Source organism: Terrapene carolina, unplaced genomic scaffold, assembly GCF_002925995.2.
Source record: "Terrapene carolina triunguis isolate 2854851 unplaced genomic scaffold, T_m_triunguis-2.0 Scaffold310, whole genome shotgun sequence".
NCBI classification, from domain to species: domain Eukaryota; kingdom Metazoa; phylum Chordata; order Testudines; family Emydidae; genus Terrapene; species Terrapene triunguis.
In genome coordinates this window covers 3,803,136-3,827,384 of record NW_020664661.1, presented here as the reverse complement: position 1 = coordinate 3,827,384, position 24,249 = coordinate 3,803,136, and the positions used below count along the sequence as shown (strand labels likewise).

The 24,249-nt window shown below is 47.7% G+C and overlaps 1 protein-coding gene across 1 annotated transcript in view; it reads right to left on the bottom strand.

The window, feature by feature from the left end:
• Positions 1-20,239: 20,239 nt before the first annotated feature.
• Positions 20,240-24,249, bottom strand: part of HIF1AN (hypoxia inducible factor 1 subunit alpha inhibitor) — a 13,061-nt gene continuing 9,051 nt past the window's right edge. The window contains exon 8 of the mRNA XM_026657768.1: positions 20,240-23,345. Within this exon, the coding sequence (XP_026513553.1) occupies positions 23,301-23,345 (45 nt within the window). The 3' untranslated portion in view covers positions 20,240-23,300. The remainder of the gene's footprint in view (positions 23,346-24,249) is intronic.

The following is a 24,249-nucleotide window of genomic DNA, read 5'->3' as shown; positions in this document are numbered from 1 at the left end:
ACCCCTGGGGATTAGCCACTAATCCACTTGATCCCGTGACCATTACCCCAGGCAGGATGGTTCTGAGTCAGTGACTACACATCCTCTTTGAAACGTAGCAGTGAATGGCCAGGCTCTTTGAGGAGCAGAGGGGTGGGCTTGCTGGCAACCTCCTGGCTCCCTCCTCTCTAGGCACAGACACCTGGCCAAGGGACTGAAACCCCTGGCAGCTGCCTTGCGCTGGAGGACAAGGCTTGTTGAGCATGGCTGAGTGATCCCAGCCGCTCCTGTCATCACAGCTGCATGAATCCTCGTTCTCCCAACGCAAGGCTCGCTGCCTCTCTGTATCACCCCATTACATTGCTAATATCTTATTGTTCTTTAAGATTTTGAAACTTGCTGGGAAACATTTACAGATAATTTTTTTTTTTTGCCTGCAGTCACTGTGCCTAATGCCCAGTCATTGAGTGCCATATGTGTTTATATGCACTGCAATTTTCCACTTGATTACATTTTACCACAAACAGTTTCATCCACTCTGCAAAGACAGCAGCAACACATCCATAAGGTTCAGAGCAGCCCGAAGAGTGCCACCAGCCCAGACCGACAGAGCTCAGACAGTGGCACAGCCAGTGTCCACAGCAGCCCAAACAGCCGAATGAACTGACATCCAGACACCTCCAACATCATAACCCGGGATGTCTCAAGCCTCCCAGACCCCTAGAGGAGCATACAGTTACCCTGCCATCCCTAGCTTGCACTGGGAACATCTGGCTGTCTGAGAGGCAGCAGAACACCTGTAACAGGCGGGGACACCTGAGACAACTCGGGCTATCCATGAGACAGACTCTCCTTGGCGCTCCTGGGCACCTGGAGCTGAGCACATAGCTATTCTGTGAGAAGGTAACGGCACCGCATGCCAAGAGTATTTTGTTCCTCTCTCTGTCCCTGGGTCCCAGATCGCCTCTGTCAGTGGGTTCTGCATGCCTAGGCTCTAGCATGGCCTCTAGGCAATCTGGCTGAGTGGTACCTTTCCCTCAGGGCAGAGGTTGTCAAGCTTTTCTAAAGCATGGCTCACATCTCACGGGTTCTCTCATGGAGCACATGTTCTTCCCATTGCAATCGGGTGGGCCATCTTCTCTCCCATTCACAACCATACAACATCCTGGCAGCAACTACAATTACTTGCATGGGAAAAACTCCTATTAACTGCCATGGGCTTTGGAGCAGGCCCACTGTGACTGTTTAGGCCCACAAGTCTGTCCTGCTCTGAAACTATCTATGTCACCAGCTAAGTAGAGGTACTGGATGTAGGAACATCCAGACTAACAAAACTGTCCCCGCTCCACAATCAGGGCCCCCTTTAGAGAAATGCAGTGTGAATTCTCTTCCCTTCTTTGCATCCATTGCCCCTGGAGAACAGAGGATGTAGCAGAGGATTTCCAGCTACTAGGGACATCTGCACAGACTACAGCTGGGGGACATTTTTTCGATGAATAGTTTATTCACCAAAATATGCAGCTTCAGTTGATCTGAAACCATTTGCAAATTTGACACAAGTTTGGCCCAAAAAATTATTTCAGGCTACATTCACAAGGGGACTTCCGCATCATTCACAACCCAACCGGAGGAGTAGGTGGTGGTACCAGTGCCAGCCTTATAATCCTTCGCCAAGTAGTTAGAGCACTCACTTGGAATGGGGGAGACGGCAGGTCAAACCTCACTCCGGAACAGGGGTTTGAACCCAGGTCTCCCCCATCCTAGGTGAGTGGCCTAACATCACCAACACCTTCTCCATGAATCTAGCTCTTTAAAAATACCTGAACACAAAACATTTTGAGTCGAACACAGTGTTTTGTTTGACCTGAAATGGACTTTTTGATTCGCCTAAAATCCTGAAAGAGTTCACATTCGATTCAACCCAAACCAATTTTTTTTCTTTTTAGAGCTGCCAATGAATTAAAAATCAGTTATTCTCCCAGCTCTACTAGACATGTCAAATAATCTGTCTAGGTACTTCCCCTCCATATATTCTAGGTTACATGGACTCTATGTTCTTAGCTAGAGAAAAAACCAAGAGCTCTCAAATCCAGCTCAGGGGAGTTTACATCAGAGCAGCTTCCTGGAGGAGCTCCTTCTACACTTCTATCACTACGTCAGAGCTGGATGGGAGACAGTTTGCAAGTGGGGACCGCAGCTTCAAGCAGTACGATAGAGCTGTATACTCAGGCTGCAGGGTTTGTTATTCTCCCTGTAGCACAGATCTGTGCATGAGATAGCCAGGAAGAGGGGGCTGCATGCCCAAGGCTCATTATTCTATTACCTGAATAGGTTTTCAGATGGGTTTTGGATCTAGCTCATCTCACCGCAGATCTTTAGGGATTTTGCCCCGGCCATCTGGTCCTGCAGGGATCACCTGGCGTAACATGATGTAGCATCGGACTGGCATGTGCTAGGCCTGGCTCTGCTCTCATGCTGGTGTAAACCAGGAATAACTCCACTAATTTCACTGGAGGTGCATGGTGTCAAACCAGCATAAAGTCAGAACACAGTCAGGCTAAAGCCACTGTGGTTTTAGCAACATTCGGACATTCCTTCCCCCAGCATGAGGGAGAGTTTTCAAAGGTGACTAGTGATTTCGGGCATCTCACTTTTTGGTTACCCAGCTCTCAGAAAGTACCGCACATCCACCCTCTGAAAAATCCAGCCTTTTCAAAGGGTCTCAAGTTGGGCTCTCAAAGTCACTAGCGACTTTTGAACATCTCAGCCATAGGATGGCTCGGTAGCTCGTGTTACTATTTCACATCAATGTTTTCCATAGTGGTCAGTTGTCATTTGTATGAGATGGTGAGAAAAAGAGCAATCCCCTCTTTTAAAAACAATGATAAAACTGACTTTGCAAACAAAAGTAACAATAGAATCCAAATAAACTGTTGGAGTCCTCAGAGCTACCCCTTCCCATGTTAACAAACTCCTTTGAGCTTGGAGGGAGAGAGGAAATACTGCAGTGAACTGGTTAACACATATGTGTCACCACTGGCCACTACTAGGTGTGATCAGAACTGGCCACTACTAGGTGCATCACAGGCCCTATACTGCAAACAGTCCGTGGGGATCATCCTTTAGCAGTGGCTTTGAAGAAGGGAGTAAGATTTACCCACCCACCCCCGAAAGCCATTACATTCTAAATGGCGAAGGTGGGCAGTTTAGAGACCACCATAAAATCCATAGCTGTCTAGGACTTCTTACCACACTTTTTAGCCAGCAAAGCTGACCAAGGTCCAGGCACTAACATTTTGTAAGCTGGCTTGTCTCATTATTCGCGTAGATCCTTTCTGCAGGTAGGACCAGCACTAGATAAACACTGTCAAGGACACTGGACAATTTCACCTCTTTCTACATTTTTATATTTAGGAAAGGTTACTTACTCCATTTTCTTGGCTCTGACAATTCAACCACCAGCGTGTCACTCAGACAATCTCTGGCTCCCTCTGGAAAATACAGACCCACTAGACAATGGTCTGTGGTCCCAATGGACCACCACCAAGCAGCTACAGGACTTACCCAAAGTGAGTCAGATTCAGAGCTGGGTCTCCTGACTGCTAGTCCTACACCGTAACAACAAGGCCAGCCGCCTTCCCCATCAAGATGTGCAGTATGGGCATGGATGTTCATGATGTGCTCCCACACAAAAGGCCCTGCTTGGGTGACGTGAGATCACCTCCCCTAGGCCCAATGGGGAACCACCACAGCTCTGCCAAACACGTGCAATCCTCTCTTTAAACTCTGCTGTGCAGAGTCTCAGGCACAAAATCAATACCCCCTTTAAGAAAACATCAGTGTGAAACAATGAGATGGTGACCTCCTCACCAAGGTCCTTCTCTGCTGCTGCTGTTGGAGGTCAGGGGCATGCTGCGGGCTGGCTGGGAGGTACGTGCAGCCATCTTTCAACAAGGGTGCCCAAGAGGAGCTCTGCCTTTAGACACGTCACTGAAGAGCTAGCACCCCCTGGCTTTGTGTTGCTTCATCCTCTGGAGATGCAATTTGTCTTCAGCACCAACAGGCAAGGAAAGACATGGTGAGGGAGTCCCCGTTCGCCTTTCCTTGTAGCTGGTGGCCACACCACTTTGGATTGTGACTGTATCAGCTCACGCCACCCTGGGATTTCACCAGTCTGCAGAGAGTAGGCAATGCTCTCCACTCTGAGTCTGTTGGGAACTTATCTACACCCCAGCACACTGCCAAGGAGCCCTGAACCTACTAGAGATACCATCTTTCAGCTGGGATGTGTTCCTGAACCCATGTAGTCAGTAGTGATCTTGTGTGTTTCACAAGACAAGGGATGTCAGCCTCTATGTGGAACTGGGTAATTACACCCTTCCTGCCTAAACTCCTAGAGTTTTATCAGACTAGAGGTTTCTTTTCCACTGTATCCAGACGTTTAGTGCGGCTGTGCTGTGTAGCCGCCACATTCCACCACAGCGGTGGCTGCATTTCAGTGTTTGGGAAAGATATCCCTACCTTCATCTGGTCTCCTACATGCTCATGCCTGGCTCACACTTACATTTCCATACTGTAGCCTCTCGTCTAGGACCCTTTTGCTGTCGTCTAGGCTCAGCGTGAGGCCCCTCTGCTCAGGTCAGCCACCTTTCATCATTTTGGACTCCCTTTTCTCTTTCTCCAACTTCCCCTCTTCTGGGATTTTTCATTTCAACCTCTCTCTGTATGCTGGGCCTTCTGACCTCCCCAGACTCCACTCTGAGAGGGGGGTAAGTCATGTGATGCTGAGAGGTGGAGTTTGTCCACCCTGTGAAGAACAACTCCCTCTAAAAGCCTGTGGAGCTACTGGCCTAGGGAGAGTGGCCAGGTTAAGAAGCCCCTCTAGGAGCAGAGCTACCCCAGTCCCATGCTGAAGCACTGGGATTTGGAGTTCATTCCTGTTACATAGAGGAGAGAGCCCCTCCAGCAGCACAGCACCCCTTGACTCCTGGCTGAGGTGGAGAGATGCTGCATAGCCAGCTGAGAATGGATGGACCACACTTCCCGCAGCACAGCTCTCTGGCCCTAGGCTGGCTCAGGCTCTGAAGGGCGCCCCTACCACACACGCTCCCCAAGACTCTACTGGCTGTGGAAGCATGTAGCACATCCAGGCTATGATACAGTGTGTCCATGGGAAATGAAACAGACATACAGAGACAGCCTTCTTCCCATACAGGACAAAAGGAATTCTGGGGGTAATGATTCAGGCTGGCCTCCAGCCAGATACTGTGATCACAGGTGCCCTCGATAGTCCATAGGCAGATTAGGTTAGATAGTCTATAGCTAGATCGGGTGAGATTCCACAGAGCTGGGTGCCAGAGGGGAGCCATAAAAGATTAATAGATTTTAAAGCCAGAAGGGACAGTTATGACCATCTATCCTAACCTCCCCAGACACGTCTATCCTTTCCCTTTGCTCCTTTCCCTTCACCACCCCTCTCCTCCCACATCTCTTCCCTCCAGCCACTTGGGAGGACGCTGTTATTTCCCCCCGATTTCTTCCCATCCAACTTTGCAGCAAAACCAAGATTCAAGAAATGACATGTTCAAGTTGAAGGGAAACGACAGATCCATCACGGCTAACAGTAGCCCACATGGCGCCCGGCCTGGCTGGCGTCCCGCTGCCCATTTCCCAGCTGGCAGTGACAAGGGTCCCCAGTTTGCAGCGGTGTCACTCCAGCAGAAATGGCTGGGCTGATTGGTGAGAGAACATGAGGGTGTCAGAAAGGTGCTCGCAGACATTTCTTGGCTGCCTCAAGGAAATAAAGGCCATTGCTGAGCCTGTCAAAATGATTAATAGCTTACAGAGTATTGGGGGGGAGGGAGGGAAAGAGAATGGGAAGAAGGAGAGGAAGACAGATGGGACAGGGGAGATCTATAAATACATGGGAAGAGCAGGGGATTTAAATAAATACAATATTACCTTTGTGCTTGGAGAGGAGATGGGAACAAGCAACTCAAGAGGCTCATAGTCGCATGCCCAGAGATACAGGGGGAGAGGAGAAAGCCAGAAGATGACTGGGCAGGAAGTGCGACCCTCCGACACCAGAATCAGAACCACAAGATCCAGGCCTGGGTCCAAGCCTATGGAGCCATCACAAGCTCAGACCGCTACCCCAGGACCACCAGTTCCACGTACAGCACCAACTGAATGCAGGTTCACCAGTGCCAGGCCCCCAAAACCCTGTGAACGCTGTCTTGGGAGTGGCAGGCTCATAGGGGAGCCCCACACAGTGCCAGATCCACATGAACAGCCCTGTGAATGCTGGCATACAAGCATAGCTTCACAAGCAGAGGCTGCCAAACTCCAGGCTGGCAAATTCCAGGCCCCCCAGCTCCACTCCCTAGAACAGGTTGCTAGCATTTGCCCAACATTCTCACCCTGAGCATCTGGCAATCCTGCTGGAAAGTGTTTGTGTGTTTTGCTAACACACAGTTGCAAGCGGCTTCTTGCCCCCATGGGAATATAAGGGAGGTGAAAGCAGCTCTGAGATAGAGGAACAAGTATGCGGGCTGAGCAGTTCTCAAGGAGGAATGCTGGGAGCAGCCAAGCTCGGGGAGTAGGTTTGGGGTTGATTTTCTGTTTCATTTTGAATTCCTTTGGGGAATACAGCCAAACCTCAGGAAATGCAACTTGTGTGGTCTGCATTTAATGCAGGTTTGTCACTTGGGCTCAACGTACACAGGCTGATGCTTTTAGTTCTGGAGGTTCCTGGTTCAATCCTCTGTCAAAGATAATGGTCATTACACAAATATCTCCCATTGAGTCATCCAACCTTTCAAAACAAAAACAAAAACTCTAGCCTTCATTGAGGCAAATGAACCCAACAACTGTGGTGGTTCCAGACCAAACTGTTCTTTGGACAAGACACTACCCAAAAAGTCAGAACAGACTTTGAAAGAAAAAAAAATCATCCTTTTCTCTACTTTCTGAACGCTCCAGAATGGCTCGTCCGATTAACCTCAAGCTTTCCACATGCAAACATTGCCTGATGCACAAGAAGTTTCAAACAGAAAGGACTTGTTTGAGGCAGCTGGGGGAGCAGCCAACTTTGGGATTCTGGAAGAGAGTGAGTCACTGGATTGAGAACTGGCTAGAGCAGCTCCAACTTGGTTTGGTTGTTCAGCACTCATGCACTTATTCTAAAGGCTACTTGGTAATGTAGTAAGAGGAGGCCCTGAGAGATAAACCTTGGTATCAGAGGCATGGTATGAGGCCTAAGGCCTGAACTAAAGTAATGGTCAAGACTTTGCTAACATAAAGCAAAGTTAAGCTGTGAGCCAGAGGCAGGCCCTGCTCACAGAAGCTGGCAAGGAAAGGGCTGATGCTGCAAAAAGATACATACCTAAAAAGTACTGAACACTAGATATTAAAACACTCCTGGAACATTCCACAGATAACATGGAACAGGCCGACCCATCCCAATGACAGGGGCAAAAGGGTAAAATGATGGATAGATCGAACCAACATGTACAAGGTGAGAGGTGGCACCTTACTACGTAGAAGGGTTGTACTTTGCTGCGTAGAGGGGTTGCACCTCAATACGTCAGGAGTGATGTGTAACTTGTTTGTACCTGTGTATAAAAATGTATCCCTGGGGTGGTGTCTTTGTCCGGCCACGGGGGCAGTGGAAAGTCCCGCCACTGAGCCGGGTCCTTGCCAAGAGGCATCTATTAGTAGTATGCCCGGTAGACTAAGTAATCTACGGGGAACTGCAATTGTGTCCAAGATCGCAATAAACCTAGTCCGAAGTGACTTTGCATCTTACTAGACTCTGTGGTTATTGGGGTTCTCGTCGGGTTTGCTGTGTCAGCTATCTGCGCAGAGCTGGGGCAGCACACAGAGGAAACACACGCACGCAGCCGAGTGACATCAACATAGAAGCAACCAGAGCACCACATCGGTAGCATCTGACAACAGGTAATAAACTGAGATGCTAAAAAAACAGAGAAACAACAAAACCAAAGCCAGAAGACCAGGATTATGACTCATGCAAGCCCTGTCTAGAGTCGGGCTCAGTGAGGAAGCTCTACTCACAGGGAGCCCTCTCTAGAGCCGAGTTTAGATTCTGGTGCGGGTGGGCATGGGGATTCCTTGCCACCATGAGAAACGATACAATTGATTCCAGCTGTTGGGCACTGATTTTACTAGAGGCCTTTGTGATAGTTGGAAGTGCTAGGAGGGTGTCTTTCAAGAGTCTCCACTAGGATGTAGCTGTGGCAATGCTTCTTGTGCTATTCATGCTAAAAAAGCATAAGCAGCCAGCTTGAGTCTAGCATTTTAGGAACACAGAAGCTGCCAGAATGGTCGGAGATTCGAAGGCCAGACGGAACCATTGTGATCATCTAGTCTGACCTCTTGCGTAACACAGGCCAGAGAACTTCCGCAAGAGAATTCCTTTTGTGTCTGACAATACCTACCAACCAGATGCTTCAGAGGAAGGTACAAGAAACTTTGCAGTAGGTTGTTATGGGAATAGCCTCTCTCCAAGAAAAGTGTCCTGACCCCGAATTGGCTTCTGCACTGAAGCAGGAGGGTTTATATTAAAGCTGGCCAACAGTGTTTTGGATTTTATAATTTCAGTGAAAAAACGGGATAAAATTTGAGTTCTTTCATCATTCCCTCGAATTCTGATCATTTCCTGTTTATATCCCTTCCAAAACGTTTTTTCTTTTTGGGGGGGGAGGGGGGGAAGGGGAGGGAGAGTTCTTACGGTTTGGGAGTTTTGTAAATGATTATTTTTCATTCTAAATCCGCAGTAAGTGTGAAAACTGCTGATGGATAGTGCAAAAGGGTAATTAGGGCTTAGTGATTACTAAACATCCGTGCATGAATTTCTCTGGAGTCTAGAGTTGAAGGAAGTGATAGGAAACGAGTAAGTGAAGGAACATGGTAATGGAAACAGATAATTCTTCTGAAGTAAGGAGTAAACATTGTCAAGAGTTGTTAAGTAGCAAGACAGAACAGATTCCTGCTTACCTCAAAGTGAGCAGAAAATCGGTGTCTCCAGCCTCTTCAAGATCAATTGAGCCACTGAATGAAACTTTGCTTGTTGAAGTGGAAGAGCAGAGTATTGTATCCAAGCTGCTGCAGATACCCATCAAAGAATGCAGAAAAAAATATATATGGCAAAGAAGTTTTAGCCACTCTCTCAACTTCTTATTTTCACTCTCTTAGCAAACTTCTCAGGTGCAGATACCCAACCAGGCTGACATCTGAGCTTGCCACACTACTGAACCCTGGTTGAGAAAGATGTAAACTAAAACACAAGAAGATCAAGACTGTTTCACAGCTGCTACCAACTTCATTATTTATTATTTGAATTATGATCATGCCAACCCTAATGGAGACCAGGGCCCCATTGTGCTAGGTGCTGGGCAGAAACAAAATCAGAGACAGCCCCTGCCCTGGAGAGTTTACAGTCTAAACAGACCAGACAAAAGGTGGGGTAAGGGATGTCGTGTGAGTATAGTGATCAGTGGGATGATCTGCAAGTGTCACAATAGTGCATGATTTTTTGGCAGCTTTTTTAAATTGGGGGGCAGGGCAGGGTTTTGTTGGGAGGAAGTTAGCTAAAACAGATGCCAACGAAAGGAGGGGACTACAGGGAGAAAGGGGGAGAATGGAAGCGTGGAGGGCAGAAGGAGTGGGGAGGGAACTGGAACAAACACCCAGCCAGTCAGGAGATGGGGAGAAATGTCCAGACTGAAAAAAACTCGTTGGCCACCGATAACATCAGCAGCCCTTACACTCTGCACCCTCTCTTCTCTGCTCCTGCTGACTGAATTTCTGGGTATTGGTTTCTTCCTTCCCTGAGCTCACATGGCTTAGAAAAGGGGTGGGGGCCTCATAATTGGTTGAATCAATTTGAAAGAGGACCAATGGTCCAGCTTCCCACTGACACTTGGTGGAACACTCCGGAAGACTAGAAATAATAGTTTGAGACTTCTGTGGGAAAATAGGCCTGGCCGGTACCCCTTGCACTGATCAGGTCACAGGCATAGACTCGCCTTACAGGCCGCAAGCCTGAACCAGACTAAGTGTCACGTTCTCTGCCAGTGTCGGTCAAGGGTCATGACCAGAGGAGGGAGGGGGGCCAAGGAGGGAAAGAATGAAAAGCCCCAGCAACAGCACTAATGAAATATGTTCATGGCTGGTGAAATATAATAACCGCTTGTATGAAGCAATAAGCAATGTAGTAAGTAGCTAAAATAACTGATCATGCTCCCCCCTCGTGTACTGTCATAAAACCCCCATTGTGTAATATGCACCCTGCCGAGAATACTCCCCGAATGATGCCAAGTAATGACAGTATTGGAAACCACAAAGAAGCCCGTGTAATATGTTTGTGGTTTTTGGCTTTTAAAAGGCAAATTGTACTCCGGATCGGGGGAGTAGTTCTCAAACTGCTACCCCCAACGCATTGGTATGTATTCAATAAACAGGCCTCAGGCTTGAGTCTGTGAACTAAAATCAATGTGTGGGTGACTTTTTCCACAACACTTCAAATAAGGTGAAGTTTATAACTTCAAGGGTAATTAACCACCAGAATAACTCACCTAGGGATGTGATAGATTCTCCCTCACTTGAAGGCTTTAAATCAAGATGGGATCTCTTTCTAACACGTACTCTCCAGCTCAACCTCAAGATATGGGCTGGCTGCAGGAATCATGGGTGAAATTCTATATTATGCAGGAGGTCAGAAAACAATCAGAGTGAGCCTTAAAATTTATACATCTCTGTGGTGGGGCGACAACTCACAGGTGCGGCACCTCCTGCTGGTCGTCTCTGGAATTAGCTCTTTTCAGCGCAGAGCGCCCTCTGCGGGTCACTGGCTCACCTGCTGCTGGCCCCCGTGTCCCTCCTGGACCCCGGTGCCCTTCTACTTCTGGGTTCTGCCCCCAGCAGCAACCCACTGTCTCTGGATCTCCCCTCTCAGGGGAACCCCCAACCCTCTATCCCTACCTTGCCTCAGTAGCTACTGCCAGTCATCATCTAGCCCCCGCTCCCTGGGGCAGACTGCAGTCTGTAAACCTCTCATCATTGGCAAGGGGGTTAGGACCTGCTGCCTTTGCCTATCGCTGGGCTGCCTCTCTGCAGCCCTAGTGCCTATTTGTAGGCCTTTAACTAGGCCTGCAGCCTGGGGTTTTCCTAGGCTGGAGCTCCCCAGCTCTCTCTGCCCTTCCCTAGCACTGCTCCACCCTAGGTACCCTTCTCAGCTCCCAGGCAGCCAGGTCCTTCTCCTTCTGAAGCTAGAGAGTGTCCCCCAGTATCTGGCCCACAGCCCTCTTATAGGGCCAGCCGTGGCCTGATTGGGGTGTGGCCCCACCTGTGGCTGCTTCCCCCAATCAGCCTAGCTTTTCCCCAGCCCTCTCCCAGGGCTGTTTTAAGCCCTTCAGGGCATGAGCGGGGTGACCACCCCGCTACAATCTCTGAAGTTTGTCTCTATATTTTTATCCAGCTACCATACATTAAGTTTCCAGTGAACACGTCAGTCAGAACATGACATATGCTTCCCACAACAAGGGACTCGCTGTAAAGAAATTAAGTTTACAAAAACAATTGCACGTGGTTTCAGGAGGACTTCATAGATTACAGGTTGTTGATGCTGCTACTATCGCAGTCTCAGTAGAAGTCTGGTTTGATCTAATTAAAGAACTAGACCACACACAAAGCTAAAAAGTCAGAGAAACTGTGGAAGCTTTCCATTACTTAGCCAACATGCTAAAGGTCAGAGAATGCCCAGAACCAAAGGAAAAACTGAAAAGTGGCTGACTTCTTCCTTCCCTTTTAGCATTTCCATTATCTTCTTGTAGACTGACCTCCTGCATGCCACAGGCCATAAGTCTTCCCTGAATTAATTTGCCAGAACTAGAGCATCTCTTTTAGGGGGAAAAAACCCCATCCAATCTTAATTTAAACATTTCCACCAGTGCAGAATCCATCACAACCTTTGGCAAGTTGTTCCAACTGGAGATCCAGATTTCTAACCCAATCCTGTTTTGTGTCACAGTTCATTGCACCACAGTGATGGAAGTAAGTTCATGGAACATAGGATGGTTGAACTCAGAATTGTCTTTTTTTTTTCCTTTGTACTAAGACCTGCATTTCAGTCCTGCAGCTCAGCATCAGTAAGACCAGTTTTTAGCACATTCAGATCGAGTTGATCAACAATAATTTCTGTTGTCTGATCTTCAACCTGGGGCTCACAAGCAGGTATAGGGGGACATGACCACTTTCCACTTCCTTTACGGCTAGATAGGAGGGACCCCTGACACTTCTCTATTGTACTATGGGGCCAAAGAATCATAGAACTGGAAGGGACCTTGAGAGGTCATCTAGTCCAGTCCCCTGCACTCAAGGCAGGTCTAAGTATTATCTAGACCATCCCTGACAGGTGTTTGTCCAACCTGCTCTTAAAAATCCCTAATGATGGAGATTCCACAACCTCCCTAGGCAATTTATTCCAGTGCTTAACCACTCTGACAGTTAGGAAGTTTTTCCTAATGTCCAACCTAAACAGTCCTTGCTGCAATTTAAGCCCATTGCTTCTTGTCCTACCCTGAGAGATTAAGAAGAACAATTTTTCTCCCTCCTCCTCGTAAAATCCTTTTATGTACTTGAAAACTGTTATGTTCCCTCTCAGTCTTCTCTTCTCCAGACTAAACAAACCCAATTTTTCAATCTTCCCTCATAGATCATGTTTTCTAGACCTTTAATCATTTTTGTTGCTCTTCTCTGGACTTTCTCCAATTTGTCCACTTCCTTCCTGAAATGTGGCGCCCAGAACTGGACAGAATATTCCAGTTGAGGCCTTATCAGCACAGAGTAGAGCGGAAGAATTACTTCTTGTGTCTTGCTTACAATACTCCTGCTAATACATCTCAGAATGATGTTTGCTTTTTTTGCAATAGCGTTACATTGTTGACTCATATTTAGCTTGTGATCCACTATGAGCCCCAGATCCCTTTCCGCAGTACTCCTTCCTAGGCAGTCATTTCCCATTTTGTATGTGTGCAACTGATTGTTCCTTCCTAAGTGGAGTACTTTGCATTTGTCCTTATTAAAATTCATCCTATTTACTTCAGACCATTTCTCCAGATCATTCTGAATTTTAATCCTATCCTCCAACGCACTTGCAACCCCTCCCAGCTTGGTATCGTCCAAAAACTTTATAAGTGCATTCTCTATGCCATTTTCTAAATCATTGATGAAAATATTGAACAGAACTAGACCCAGAACTGATCCCTGGGGGACCCCACTTGTTATGCCCTTCCAGCATGACTGTGAACCACTGATAACTACTCTCTGGGAACGATTTTCCAACCAGTTACGCACCCGCCTTGTAATAACTCCTTCTAGGTTGTATTTCCCTAGTTTGTTTATGAGACGGTCATGCGAGACAGTATCAAAAGCCTTACTAAAGTCAAGATATACCACATCTACCACTTCCCCGCTATCCATAAGGCTTGTTATCCTGTCAAAGAAAGCTATCAGGTTGGTTTGACATAATTTGTTCTTGACAAATCCATGCAGACTGTTATTTATCACCTTATTATCTTCTAGGTGTTTGCAAATTGATTGCTTAATTATTTGCTCCATTATTTTTCTGGGCAGGGAAGTTAAGCTGACTGGTCTGTAATTCCCCAGGTTGTCATTTCCTTTTTTCTAGATGGGCACTATATTTGCCCCTTTTCCAGTCTTCTGGAATGTCTCCCGTCTTCCATGACTTTTCAAAGATAATTGCTAATGGCTCAGATAGCTCCTCAGTCAGCTCCTTAAATATTCTAGGATGCATTTCATCAGGCTCTGATGATTTGAAGACATCTAACTTGTCTAAGTAATTTTTGACTTGTTATTTCCCTATTTTAGACTCTGATCCTACCTCATTTTCACTGGTATTCACTATGTTAGATAGCCAATTGCCACCAACCTTTTTGGTGAAAACTGAAACAAAGAAGTCATTAAGCACTCTGCCATTTCCACATTTTCTGTTATTGTCTCTCTCCCAACAATTGAGTAACGGGCCTACTCTGTCCTTGGTCTTCCTCTTGCTTCTAATGTATTTGTATTTCCATGGTATGGAAAAGGACAGGAGACCTCAGGCTAGGATGACTAGACCTCCCACCATTAGAGTCTTTGTCTTATATAGGCAATTAGAACTCCTTCCCCCACAAAAAAGTGTCCCAATTTTTCACACTTGCTATCTGGTCACCCTACCTCACAGGCATGTGTTCTAGTCCCAGCTCTGCTAGTGAGTTGCTGTGATGCCTTTGGCAAGTTGCTTGAGTTCCCTGTGGCAAGAGGCAATCACTGTTCTACTTACCTGTTGTAGGAGCAGCAGTGATCTGTATGCTCTGTATAACTATGCTCTGTATAACCTGTATGTTCAAAAGGTCTGTTACACCTTCCCCCCACCCCTTTTGTCTCCTTTCCCTCTTTAAATACCTGTGAAGTGGCTTTCCCCCTCCCCCACCCTCCTGGAATGCTTGTGGGAGGAACGGGGTGCTTGAGCAGCTAGAAGATCAGAAGAGCTCCGAGGTAGACAAGGTGTCTGGGACTCTGATTAGGCAGCGATCACATGCCCAATGCATGGACACTGCCCGAGGTGGAGTATGACCAACCAGATGCAGCCAAGTCATCTCTAGTAGCAGGCCATGAGGAGCAGGTCCTTAAAAGGGGAAGGGGCCATGTGCTCAGGAGTGCACTCACAAGATTGTACCTCCCATGATGGCCCTTCGCCTGGACTGCCTGGCCAGTGGTTCGCCGCGTTGCATTCCATCGTGCCTCGGGAAGACTTACCTTCATCATATCGTCCATCGCTATGCTGTGGGACGCTTACCTTGAAGGATCCTGACATCTCCAGTGCCGTGCCTGTCCTGAGAGTGTGAGTATGCGAGTGTGAATGTGAATGTGACCCCCCCCCACCCCTTCTTTTGAGCTTAGCTATCAGTATAATACACGTGCTGCTTTCTGCCAAACTCTGGTGGGTCATTAGTCCTCCCTAATCTTAATAGCTGGCCCAATTTTGCATAACATTACCTACCTCACAGTGTGGTTGTGATGCTTAATAAATGGCTATCCGGAACTTGGAGATCTTCTGCTGATGGTTGCCATATAAGTGGTAGGAGTTATCACACACACCCAGGACTAGGCCTGGATCCTCCAAAGGCAGAAGGGAAGGGCAGAGGCTCCTTAGAACAGTGCTAACTTTGGTGCATGAAAAAAGACCTGTCTGCATTTTGTTTTGCCCACAGGCTGTTGTGAAGGCCAAGACTATAACTGGCTTCAATAAAGAATGAGATAAGTTCATGGAGGATAGGTTCATCAATGGCCATTAGCCAAGATGGTCAGAGATGCAACCCCATACTCTGGGTGGCCCTAGGCCTCTGACTGCCCGATGCTGGGACTGGACAACAGGAATGGATCACTTGATGATTGCCCTGTTCTGTTTGTTCCCTTTGAAGTATCTGACATTGGCCATTGTCAGAAGACAGGACACTGGACTAGATGGGCCATGGGTCTGACCCAGTATGGCCATTCTTATATTTTGATGAAAACTAGATGCGCCATTACCACGAATGGTGATGACTGAGGAGTGTGTAGGAGGGACTGTACAGCTACACCCCTTGGGCAATTTCAGAGAGAATTGTATTAATACACCCAGAGCCACAATCAAAATTGGATTGGGGCTCCATTGTGTGAGGTGCTGTACACTCAGGCCTGCTCTACACTACACAGTTAGGTTGATGTAAGGCAGTTACGTTGACCTAATTATGTCAGTGTCTACACTACAGCCTTTCTCCTGCCAATGTAAGTGCCCTACTACACAGACATAACAACTCCACCTTGACATAAGCCCTACGCCTCTTGTGGGTGTAGTTAGGACCAGGGCCGGCTCCAGGGTTTTGGCCGCCCCAAGCAGCCAAAACCAAAAAAAAAAAAAAAAGCCGCGATCGCGATCTGCGGCGGCAATTCGGCGGGAGGTCCTTCACTCCCAGGCGGAGTGAGGGACCGTCCGCCGAATTGCCACCGAATACCTGGAACTGCCGCCCCTGTCCGGAACGGCCGCCCCAAGCACCTGCTTGAGAAGCTGGTGCCTGGAGCCGGCCCTGGTTAGGACAACGTTTAGTGTCTTTGTAGACACTGTGTTATTTACATTGGCTCTTGGCAGGGCTCCATGCTGCCCCTGTCCAGCTCCCCACTCCAGGAGGCGAGAAACCCGGCAGGGAACAGGGAGACGAGAAGCCTGGGTGGCAGCTTGGCTCCGAACAGGGAGCTAGTGGTTAAAGATTGTTTTTTTGGAGATTAAACTGGTTTAGATGGGCTACAGCCCCTGCCATAAGCACTGTACTTTTATCACTGTGTAGGATTAGGAAAACATACATTTCAAATATCAGGGGGTAGCCGTGTTAGTCTGTATCCACAAAAACAACGAGGAGTCCGGTGACACCTTAAAGACTAACAGATTTATTTGGGCATATGCTTTCGTGGTAAAAAAACTACTTCTTCAGATGCATGAAGAAGTGAGTTTTTTACCCACGAAAGCTTATGCCCAAATAAATCTGTTAGTCTTTAAGGTGTCACCGGACTCCTCGTTGTTTTTATGCATTTCAAAGGATCCCTTTAGATTAATGCAACACCCTCAAAGCCCTTCAGGGCAAAGATTGTGTCATGTGTTTGTACAGCACTCAGAAAATAGGACCACAACCCCTGCTGGGATCTTTGGATGCCACCATATCATCAATATTTACTACTATATTTATGTATGAAATTGGTTTATCTACTGATGGTGCAGGTAATATCTAGGCTTGTTAGAACTTAGAGCTCAAAGGGAAAAAATCAGTTTATTCCCTATGTATTTGACAGTACTTTGTGCATAGTACATTTTATCTTTTCTCAAGTTTTTGAGTGTCTGTCCCACAGCAACAGGGAGAGAAAAGCGTTAAGAACAGGAAAATGTGACTGTAAAAGACAAAAATTGGCTGGGGAACTTGGGGGCAGAGGAAAACACAAAACTCGTTTTTTTTAAACTGGCTAGATTACCAGTTAATGATGTCCCTTTAACTTTATTATGGATCCATGCTTCCTGGCATCTTGTGAACACTCCAACTCAAAGGTGATCCTATAAACCAGAGTGTGAACAAGTTTAAGCTATTCCTTTCCTACATACTGGTCCTATCTACTGTTTGTTCTTTGGAACACCAGATCACAGAACGGGTCTATCATGTCAGTCTGGTATCTTGCTTCTGCCAATAACCAGTGATTCAAAGGAAAGAGTCCATCACCCCTGAAGCTCACAGCTAATTGTGTACTGCTATAAGGATAGAGAGAATTCCTTCCTGAGCCATGCAGCAGTCAGCTGACATACTGAAGGATGAGCTTTGAAAGCCTTTATTTTTCAGCATCCAGAACTTCAGATATTACTTGTACTCCAGTAGCACCCACACCACACAGAGAGGAAGACCCAGCAGAAATTACAATCCAAGACAAAGAGCATACAAAGAGGAGGAAGACAATCACAATATACAAGAGGATATAATATGCTTTTAAAAATATGCACCTATTAGCTATACCCCAGTGCCACTCCACATACCCATTAGTTGCCGGCTAATTTCTTCTTGGCATTAAAGAAGTGAGTCCAGAGGAGAGATCTGAAGGAGAGTGCAGCAACCTGATGTATCAGTTCAAAGAGGGCATTCCATGAAAGAAGGGGCAGCATCCAAGGAGATGGTTGCAGGAGATGCAGACAAGTGGGCAGTTTAGTGAGCACTGGTCAAATTAGCCATTGATGCTATGTGACCGGATGATGTCCTGTGCTAGTGAATGAGAGAGGCTACAGGCTGTGTGGGTACCACTCCCTTCTTTATTTGCCTGTCATGCATCCATCAGCCGCCTCCTTGTTCTCATATGCTGCAACATTGTCAGGAAGGGAGTGTGAGCAGCATTCACTTTGCCCATCTTAATCTTACATGTGTCAATCAAGACCTCTCTGGCCCTTCTCTGCCTTGTGAGCCACTGATCTGAGTGAGGCTTTAGGAAAAATTCTCTGCAAGGCTAAGCTGTCCACACACCTATTGCTGGAGGCTTGCAGCAGGGCCCTAAGAACTGAGCCCACGTGGCTGAATGTGGCAGGGAGATGGATCGGTGATGTGATCTCTTCCTTACAGAGCAGTCAGCTGGGAAGCACTGACCAAAGGGAAAGATTTCACGCATGGTGATTCCCTGAACGTTTTTTGGCCAAGCAGAAGTAGGCCTGTGGTCCCCTTCACAGCCCCTCAATGCTACTCCTCACCTGGGCAGAGGAGGTGCTGTAGAGCAACACTGACACTCCCAGTTGCATGCCTGAAGGCTGCCTTGCTGTGGAATGCCTGGCCAAGTTGGCAGCTTCCATCGTTTGTGGGATATTTTTCCTCCCTTTTTGCATTCTCCTAACAAAGATTCTGATTAATGATCGCTCATTCCTAATTGTCAAATTTCTTTTCCTTCATCCTGTGTCTAATCACCAGTGACAGAAGCCATTACGCAAATGAGAGCAGACGACTTCCCACAACTGTTCTCGTTGGTAAAAGCCTTGTAATTTAAAGCTCTGATTTGTAGAGGAAAGCTGCGTTTCCCCAAGGCGTCCGGGCATCTGTTCCACTTACACTCCGAGAGCCTCCACTTCCGCTCCCTCCCCCGCCAATTAATCCTCTGCTCGCAACAAATATTTGACTTGCAAGGCAGTAATTAGAACTTACTTTGCATGTGCTCACCAAAGCGAGAGCTTTGCCTCCTTCTTCCTTGGCTTGCTCATCTCAGAGCCCATCCCATGCAGCAGCAGAGCAAAACAATGCACAATGGAGGTGGTGATGGCTCACCTCCTCAGAGGGAAGCTTCCCGCTGACCTCCAACCTCCCAAGACACCGTGGTGGTAGAAGCCAAGCTCTTCAACTGGAGGGAGGTGAGCTCCAATAGCCATCGAAACGCACCAGGAACCTCCTTACAAAAAGGAGGTGAAGGAGGCAGAGGGGGAAGCAGAGATGTAGGAATATAAAGGTGAAGACTAAAGGAAAGCCCTGTGGAAGGGGAAAACAGTATTTCCTACCTCACATGATAGTTGTGAGGCTTAATAAATGGCTCAGGGCAACACACTAAGCTGTGAAACAGAAAGCTGCAACTATGGGAGCTGGGAAAGCAGCATGATCATGGACTGCATACCATGCCTTGAAAGCTACTGCCTGACCTCCCTGCTCCCTTGATGCCCCTTAAAGCAGCCAGCCACAGGGAAGTTCATCTGTATGAAGACAGTAGCAACCTGCCACCTTTCTACAGGACACTGTTCAGCCATGAAAGCACATACAGCCTGGAACCCTATGGCCAAAAGGAGGCCTTCTGCTTCCCTAGGAGAATCTGCCTTCAAAAGAGCGGGGGAGGGGGTGAAGACAAAGAGCAAACCAGAGAAGAGACAAGAAAAGGATGTAAATTAAACCCACAGGAGTCAGATCAGGGGTGTTTTTCTCAGAGCTCTGACACACACACACCCCGCACAAGTCACTTCACCTTTGTGCCTCAGTTTCCACATCTGGAAAAAATTGACTAATTCCTCCCCCCCGGGTCTGTTGTGAGGCTTGTTTGTAGGGTGCTTTGTGTTCAGTGGATGGAAGCAGCCACCGAAGGGCAAGTGGACATTTCTGAACTGTGGCCTGTCACCAAAGTAAGTTACTCACATAAAAAGCATGCTCACAGGGCAGACACTAGACAGAGTCAAGACAGGCACTCCCACACATACCCATAACCTGACCGCACTGTGCTAGAGCTCCTCAGACCAAGTAACCCACTGCCAGTACCTCTGTCACCCAGCTGCCCAGCTCTCCACCACCCCCTCCACTCCCATTACCTCATATTTGCCATTTCCTCTCATTCAAACAGAGATACCAAGAGACCTGAGAGCAATCACACACTCACCACCCCCATTCTGCAGTTGTGTTTTACAGGTTAAACACAAAAATCCAATCAGAACATTGGGTTAGGGAAGTTCCCAAGATACCTTCATGAAGTGCCCTGATCTTACCCACCCAGCCCTTCCCCAGCTTACTACACCTGCACAGTAGTTACCTAAATTAATTCCCACCCATTGCGGTTTCGCTGATGGCTGAATACACACAACAGTTCATAATGAGCTACCAGGCCTGTATACACTCATTTCCTTGAAGTGTAACAGACATGAGGCAACACCCATAGGCGTTGATGCACACCTGAAGCATGTGCAGGCAGGCTCCCACAGACAAATACTAACCTGGACCTCCAGGTGCAGATCTGCTGCTTACCAAATAAAGTGAGGAATTGGCTGATTGCACCAATGGGGATGAGATGGCTCAGGCGACTGATAATGGGATATGCAGCTTTTCATCTCTATGCAGCGCCTGCATCTCCAGCACATGCTGGTGCTGACTGACAGTCATGACTACCTGACAGTGACTGGGTGGTCTCTGGGAAAAGTTCTCATGCTTGTTGCCAAAGGACAAGAATCTATATTGAAGGCCATAAATCAAAGGGGACCAATTTAGACTTGACAGTGCTCTCAGAGGTCAAGGATTGAATCAGCCATATACTCGACTCCCTTCTCACTCTTAGAGGCATGGTTCCTTCAGATCAAGGGAAGGCTGCTTGAGGGGCAGTGTTCACAGCTTGCACTGCTATTACTCCTGATACACCTGCTCTGGGGATAAAGGATGTCAGAGGCTAGGGCTGTCAATCAGGCAGCTTTCACCTGCGCTGAATTCATTCAAACAATTTGAAGTGAAAGAGTCCTGAGTTCTAACCTCCATCTGCAACCGGCCTGGGTGGGCAGCTCCATGTTGCTTCCCACAGGAGTCCTGATTAGATGCCTCCCTGGGGGCGTTCTCCTTTAGGGAGCAGCACTCATACAGAATAAAAGCCACACACTTCTGTTGTTCAACATTGGTTGTATTTAAGAACTACATTTCAGAAGGTACCATGTGTTTCTCTCACACACATACATACACAGCTTCCCAAGACCATGGCAGGGGCACTGAAAGCACAGGGTGGAAAGGGAGAGGGGGGGGGGGGAAGAGTCCATCAGTGCATTGTAAACTGAGCTTTCATGCCAGTCAAGTGCAGCAAAAACTGTTCTGACACTTCAAAGTTAGACCTTTGGCAAATAAAGAAAAGAGGGTCCCAAGGTTCCAGATATACCATCCTCTCCCTTCATGAGCCCCTTGGAACTCCCAGGCTGAGCTTCAGGAGCTGGTGGTGCCCAACGAGCTGCTCAGAACACTGGCTGAGACTGCTGTGCTCCCAACACTGGCACGCAGGTGAGATTCCAGTTGAGTGTCTTCCAACCAAGGGCAGAGACACTGCACACACCAAAAACTCTTGGGAAGGCTTCACTTTCAGCCAAAGGCAGAAGAGGGTCCTTCCCCCCTCCCCCAAGGCTGAGCGTTGACATGCATCCAGCTGAGTGACCTTCATTCTGATCTAGACAGTGCTCCGGAGAGGAAGTTTATCTCCTGCTGCTCTCTTTGACCTTGGTTACATACTGCTAAGTCAGGGACACAGGGGTGTTTGGTAACAAGACACCTCGCTTGGTACCAGAGCCACAAATAGCGATGGTCAACAGCTAGACACTGAAGCTCCATCCAGATGCTGTCCAACAACTCAGTTTTGCTGAGTCTTTCTTCTATTCCTGCATAAGAGAAGTTCACAGTAAACGGTACAAGAGTTGTCCCAGCACAAGATGGGACATGGCAAGCCATGGATATCATTCTGTTTCCCAAACGACATCTCCCTGGGCTACACACTTCACAGAAACCCAAACGTCACAATCAGCCCTAAACAGGCAAGGAGACAAAGCACTAGGAAACATAGTGAAGAGAACAGCCTTCACTGGTCAGCAGGGTGAATTAGATGGAATCCAAGCCAGCTTCGCTAATCTTGATGATCAATTACAATCGTGTTCAGTACACAAGTTTCCCACCCAGGAACAGCAGAGCAGTGCAAGGCAAGGCAAGGCTCCATGTGAGTTTGGAAGGCTCTGCAGGGAAAAGGACTAGGAAGGCATGCTGGTTTTTCAGGGCGATTGCCAGGACTCTAAAAGGAAGTTCTGCTGCTCCTGTAGCCTCTCTCTTCTCATTCTGAAAACTTCTGTGCCAAGTATGAGAACACAAAGGATTCAAACAAAATGAACACAGGTATGAAATAGAGTCTCCCCACCTCCTCACGTGACCATACAAGGAAGGGAGCAACACAACAGCCTCACAACATAACACACAGAGTTAATCAGTAAAGGGCACTTTCTGTGTTTTGTCCAGGAAGCCAGCACCCCCCGGTGGAGAAAAGGGAAGCTGATTTTAACTGGGCATTCATCAGTCTCAGGGCCCCAGGAGATCAATTTTGACATGGCTTCATCATGGGAGACTTGGTGAGTGCCCTCGTAATCTCTGTCTCCCTCACCATGTTACATCCACTTCTAACCATGCTGCAGCTTTAGAGAAAAGAGGGAGACCTTCACTCCTCAAAGAGCTCTGCTGTGAATGGGAGAGAGGAGGTTTCCTGTGACCCATCTGACAGAGGCAGGACTCAAAGGGTGGTGTTGTGTGCACACACACTGTATGGATTCAACTTGATCACCCTGCTAGGTACCAAGCTCCCAATACCCTGAGCACTGCATCTTGGCAGGGGGCTGGGGGGTTTCCAAACCATCTTTCCAGTTTCTCCTCAAACAAGTCATCACATGCTCATTCCTGCTGTCCGACAGTGCCAGGACCCAGCAAGGACAAGACCTCTAACACAACAGGATCATGGGACCTAAGGCTTCCTGCTATCCAGACTGACTGTCCCAGATTTCAGGGGTACTGCGTTCACTGCCAGCACCATCACAGAAACCCAGCCACTGGGCCTGAGGAAACAAGACCACTCCTGGCTCCCTTCCAAACTGTTCTTTCAACACTTTAAATTAAAATCCAAAGAAGGAAAGCATTCGAGTGCCAGATGCCACATTCCTCGTCTCGGCAGACAGGGGAAACACACACTTATTGGAAGCTGGATTCTTGCTCACTAAGTGCAGGTTCTTTCTTGGGAGATTCAGTTGGATGACAGTGGGGGAAGGAGGTGGGCTAATGGTTTTGCAGTTCCAGTAGTCCCCTTAATTGTTGTGGAACGGGACAAAGATGGGCCAGGAGCCCATCAGTCTTAAGTGCTGCGTGCAATACTAGCGCTCAGTATCTTCCATTACTCGTGAACGAAGCAGCTCCACCGTCAGTCACCCAGGTGGCCAGGGACTAGTCATACCGACCCTTAATCATCATGTTCAACAGGGGACCCACCTGTTCAGGGCAAAAACATATTGTTAGCCATGGCAAGTGCATGGCAACAAGGGGAGTACAGCCTGCCGCCTGACTACCTCAAGCTGTTATCCCATCAACTCCCACAAGCTAAGCTGGGCCAGGCCGGGCCAGGCCAGAGAAGGGGATCTCAGAGAAACACAGATTGGGCAGAAGTGGAGCTGGTTATTCTGCCCAGTTAGCAGTGAACCAATCTCCTGGTATGATTCAGAGGAGATGTCAAATGAGTCTTGATCGCTTATGGTTATTAAAGATCCCCTAGCATCTTCCACAAGAGTTAAACACAGTGTCCGGGCCAGTAGTGGCAACTTTCCTACACAAAATCCCACCTGCAGTTTCAACTGGATACAGTTTTCTTCACTTCCTGTTCTAATCTTATGCCACACTGAACAGGGACTGCTTTATTTTGGAGTGGAGGAGCATTTCCTCTGTATCACAGTAAGGTACTCTGGGGGTCACTTAAAATCACAAGCATTATAGAAAGCGAAGACAATACTTGTCCCTCAATCCTAAGGTTTGGCCTGCAGTTGAGGCTGCTCCTATTCCTCAGCATTCCCTGTGACTAGCTAGGGAAGGAATCTCTCATGTGTTAGTAATGAAAGGCATTTTTCTTTGAATCATCCAGATAGCAGGCAAATCGGATAAAGAACATTTGTTGACATTATACAGAGATTGAAATGTTCTTGCACTAATCAGTGGTCCAGGAACAGTGCTTGGAAGGGTTTATTGGCCATGAAAACATTTGTATTCGGCACCCAGTATTTCAACCTCCACCAAAGAGATAACAGCCCTTCAAAACCAGATTCTGATTCCCAATTTAATCCACTGGGTCATGAGATGCCAGCTGGTAAAAATCATATTGGAACTCAAGGGGGGGGGGGGGGGG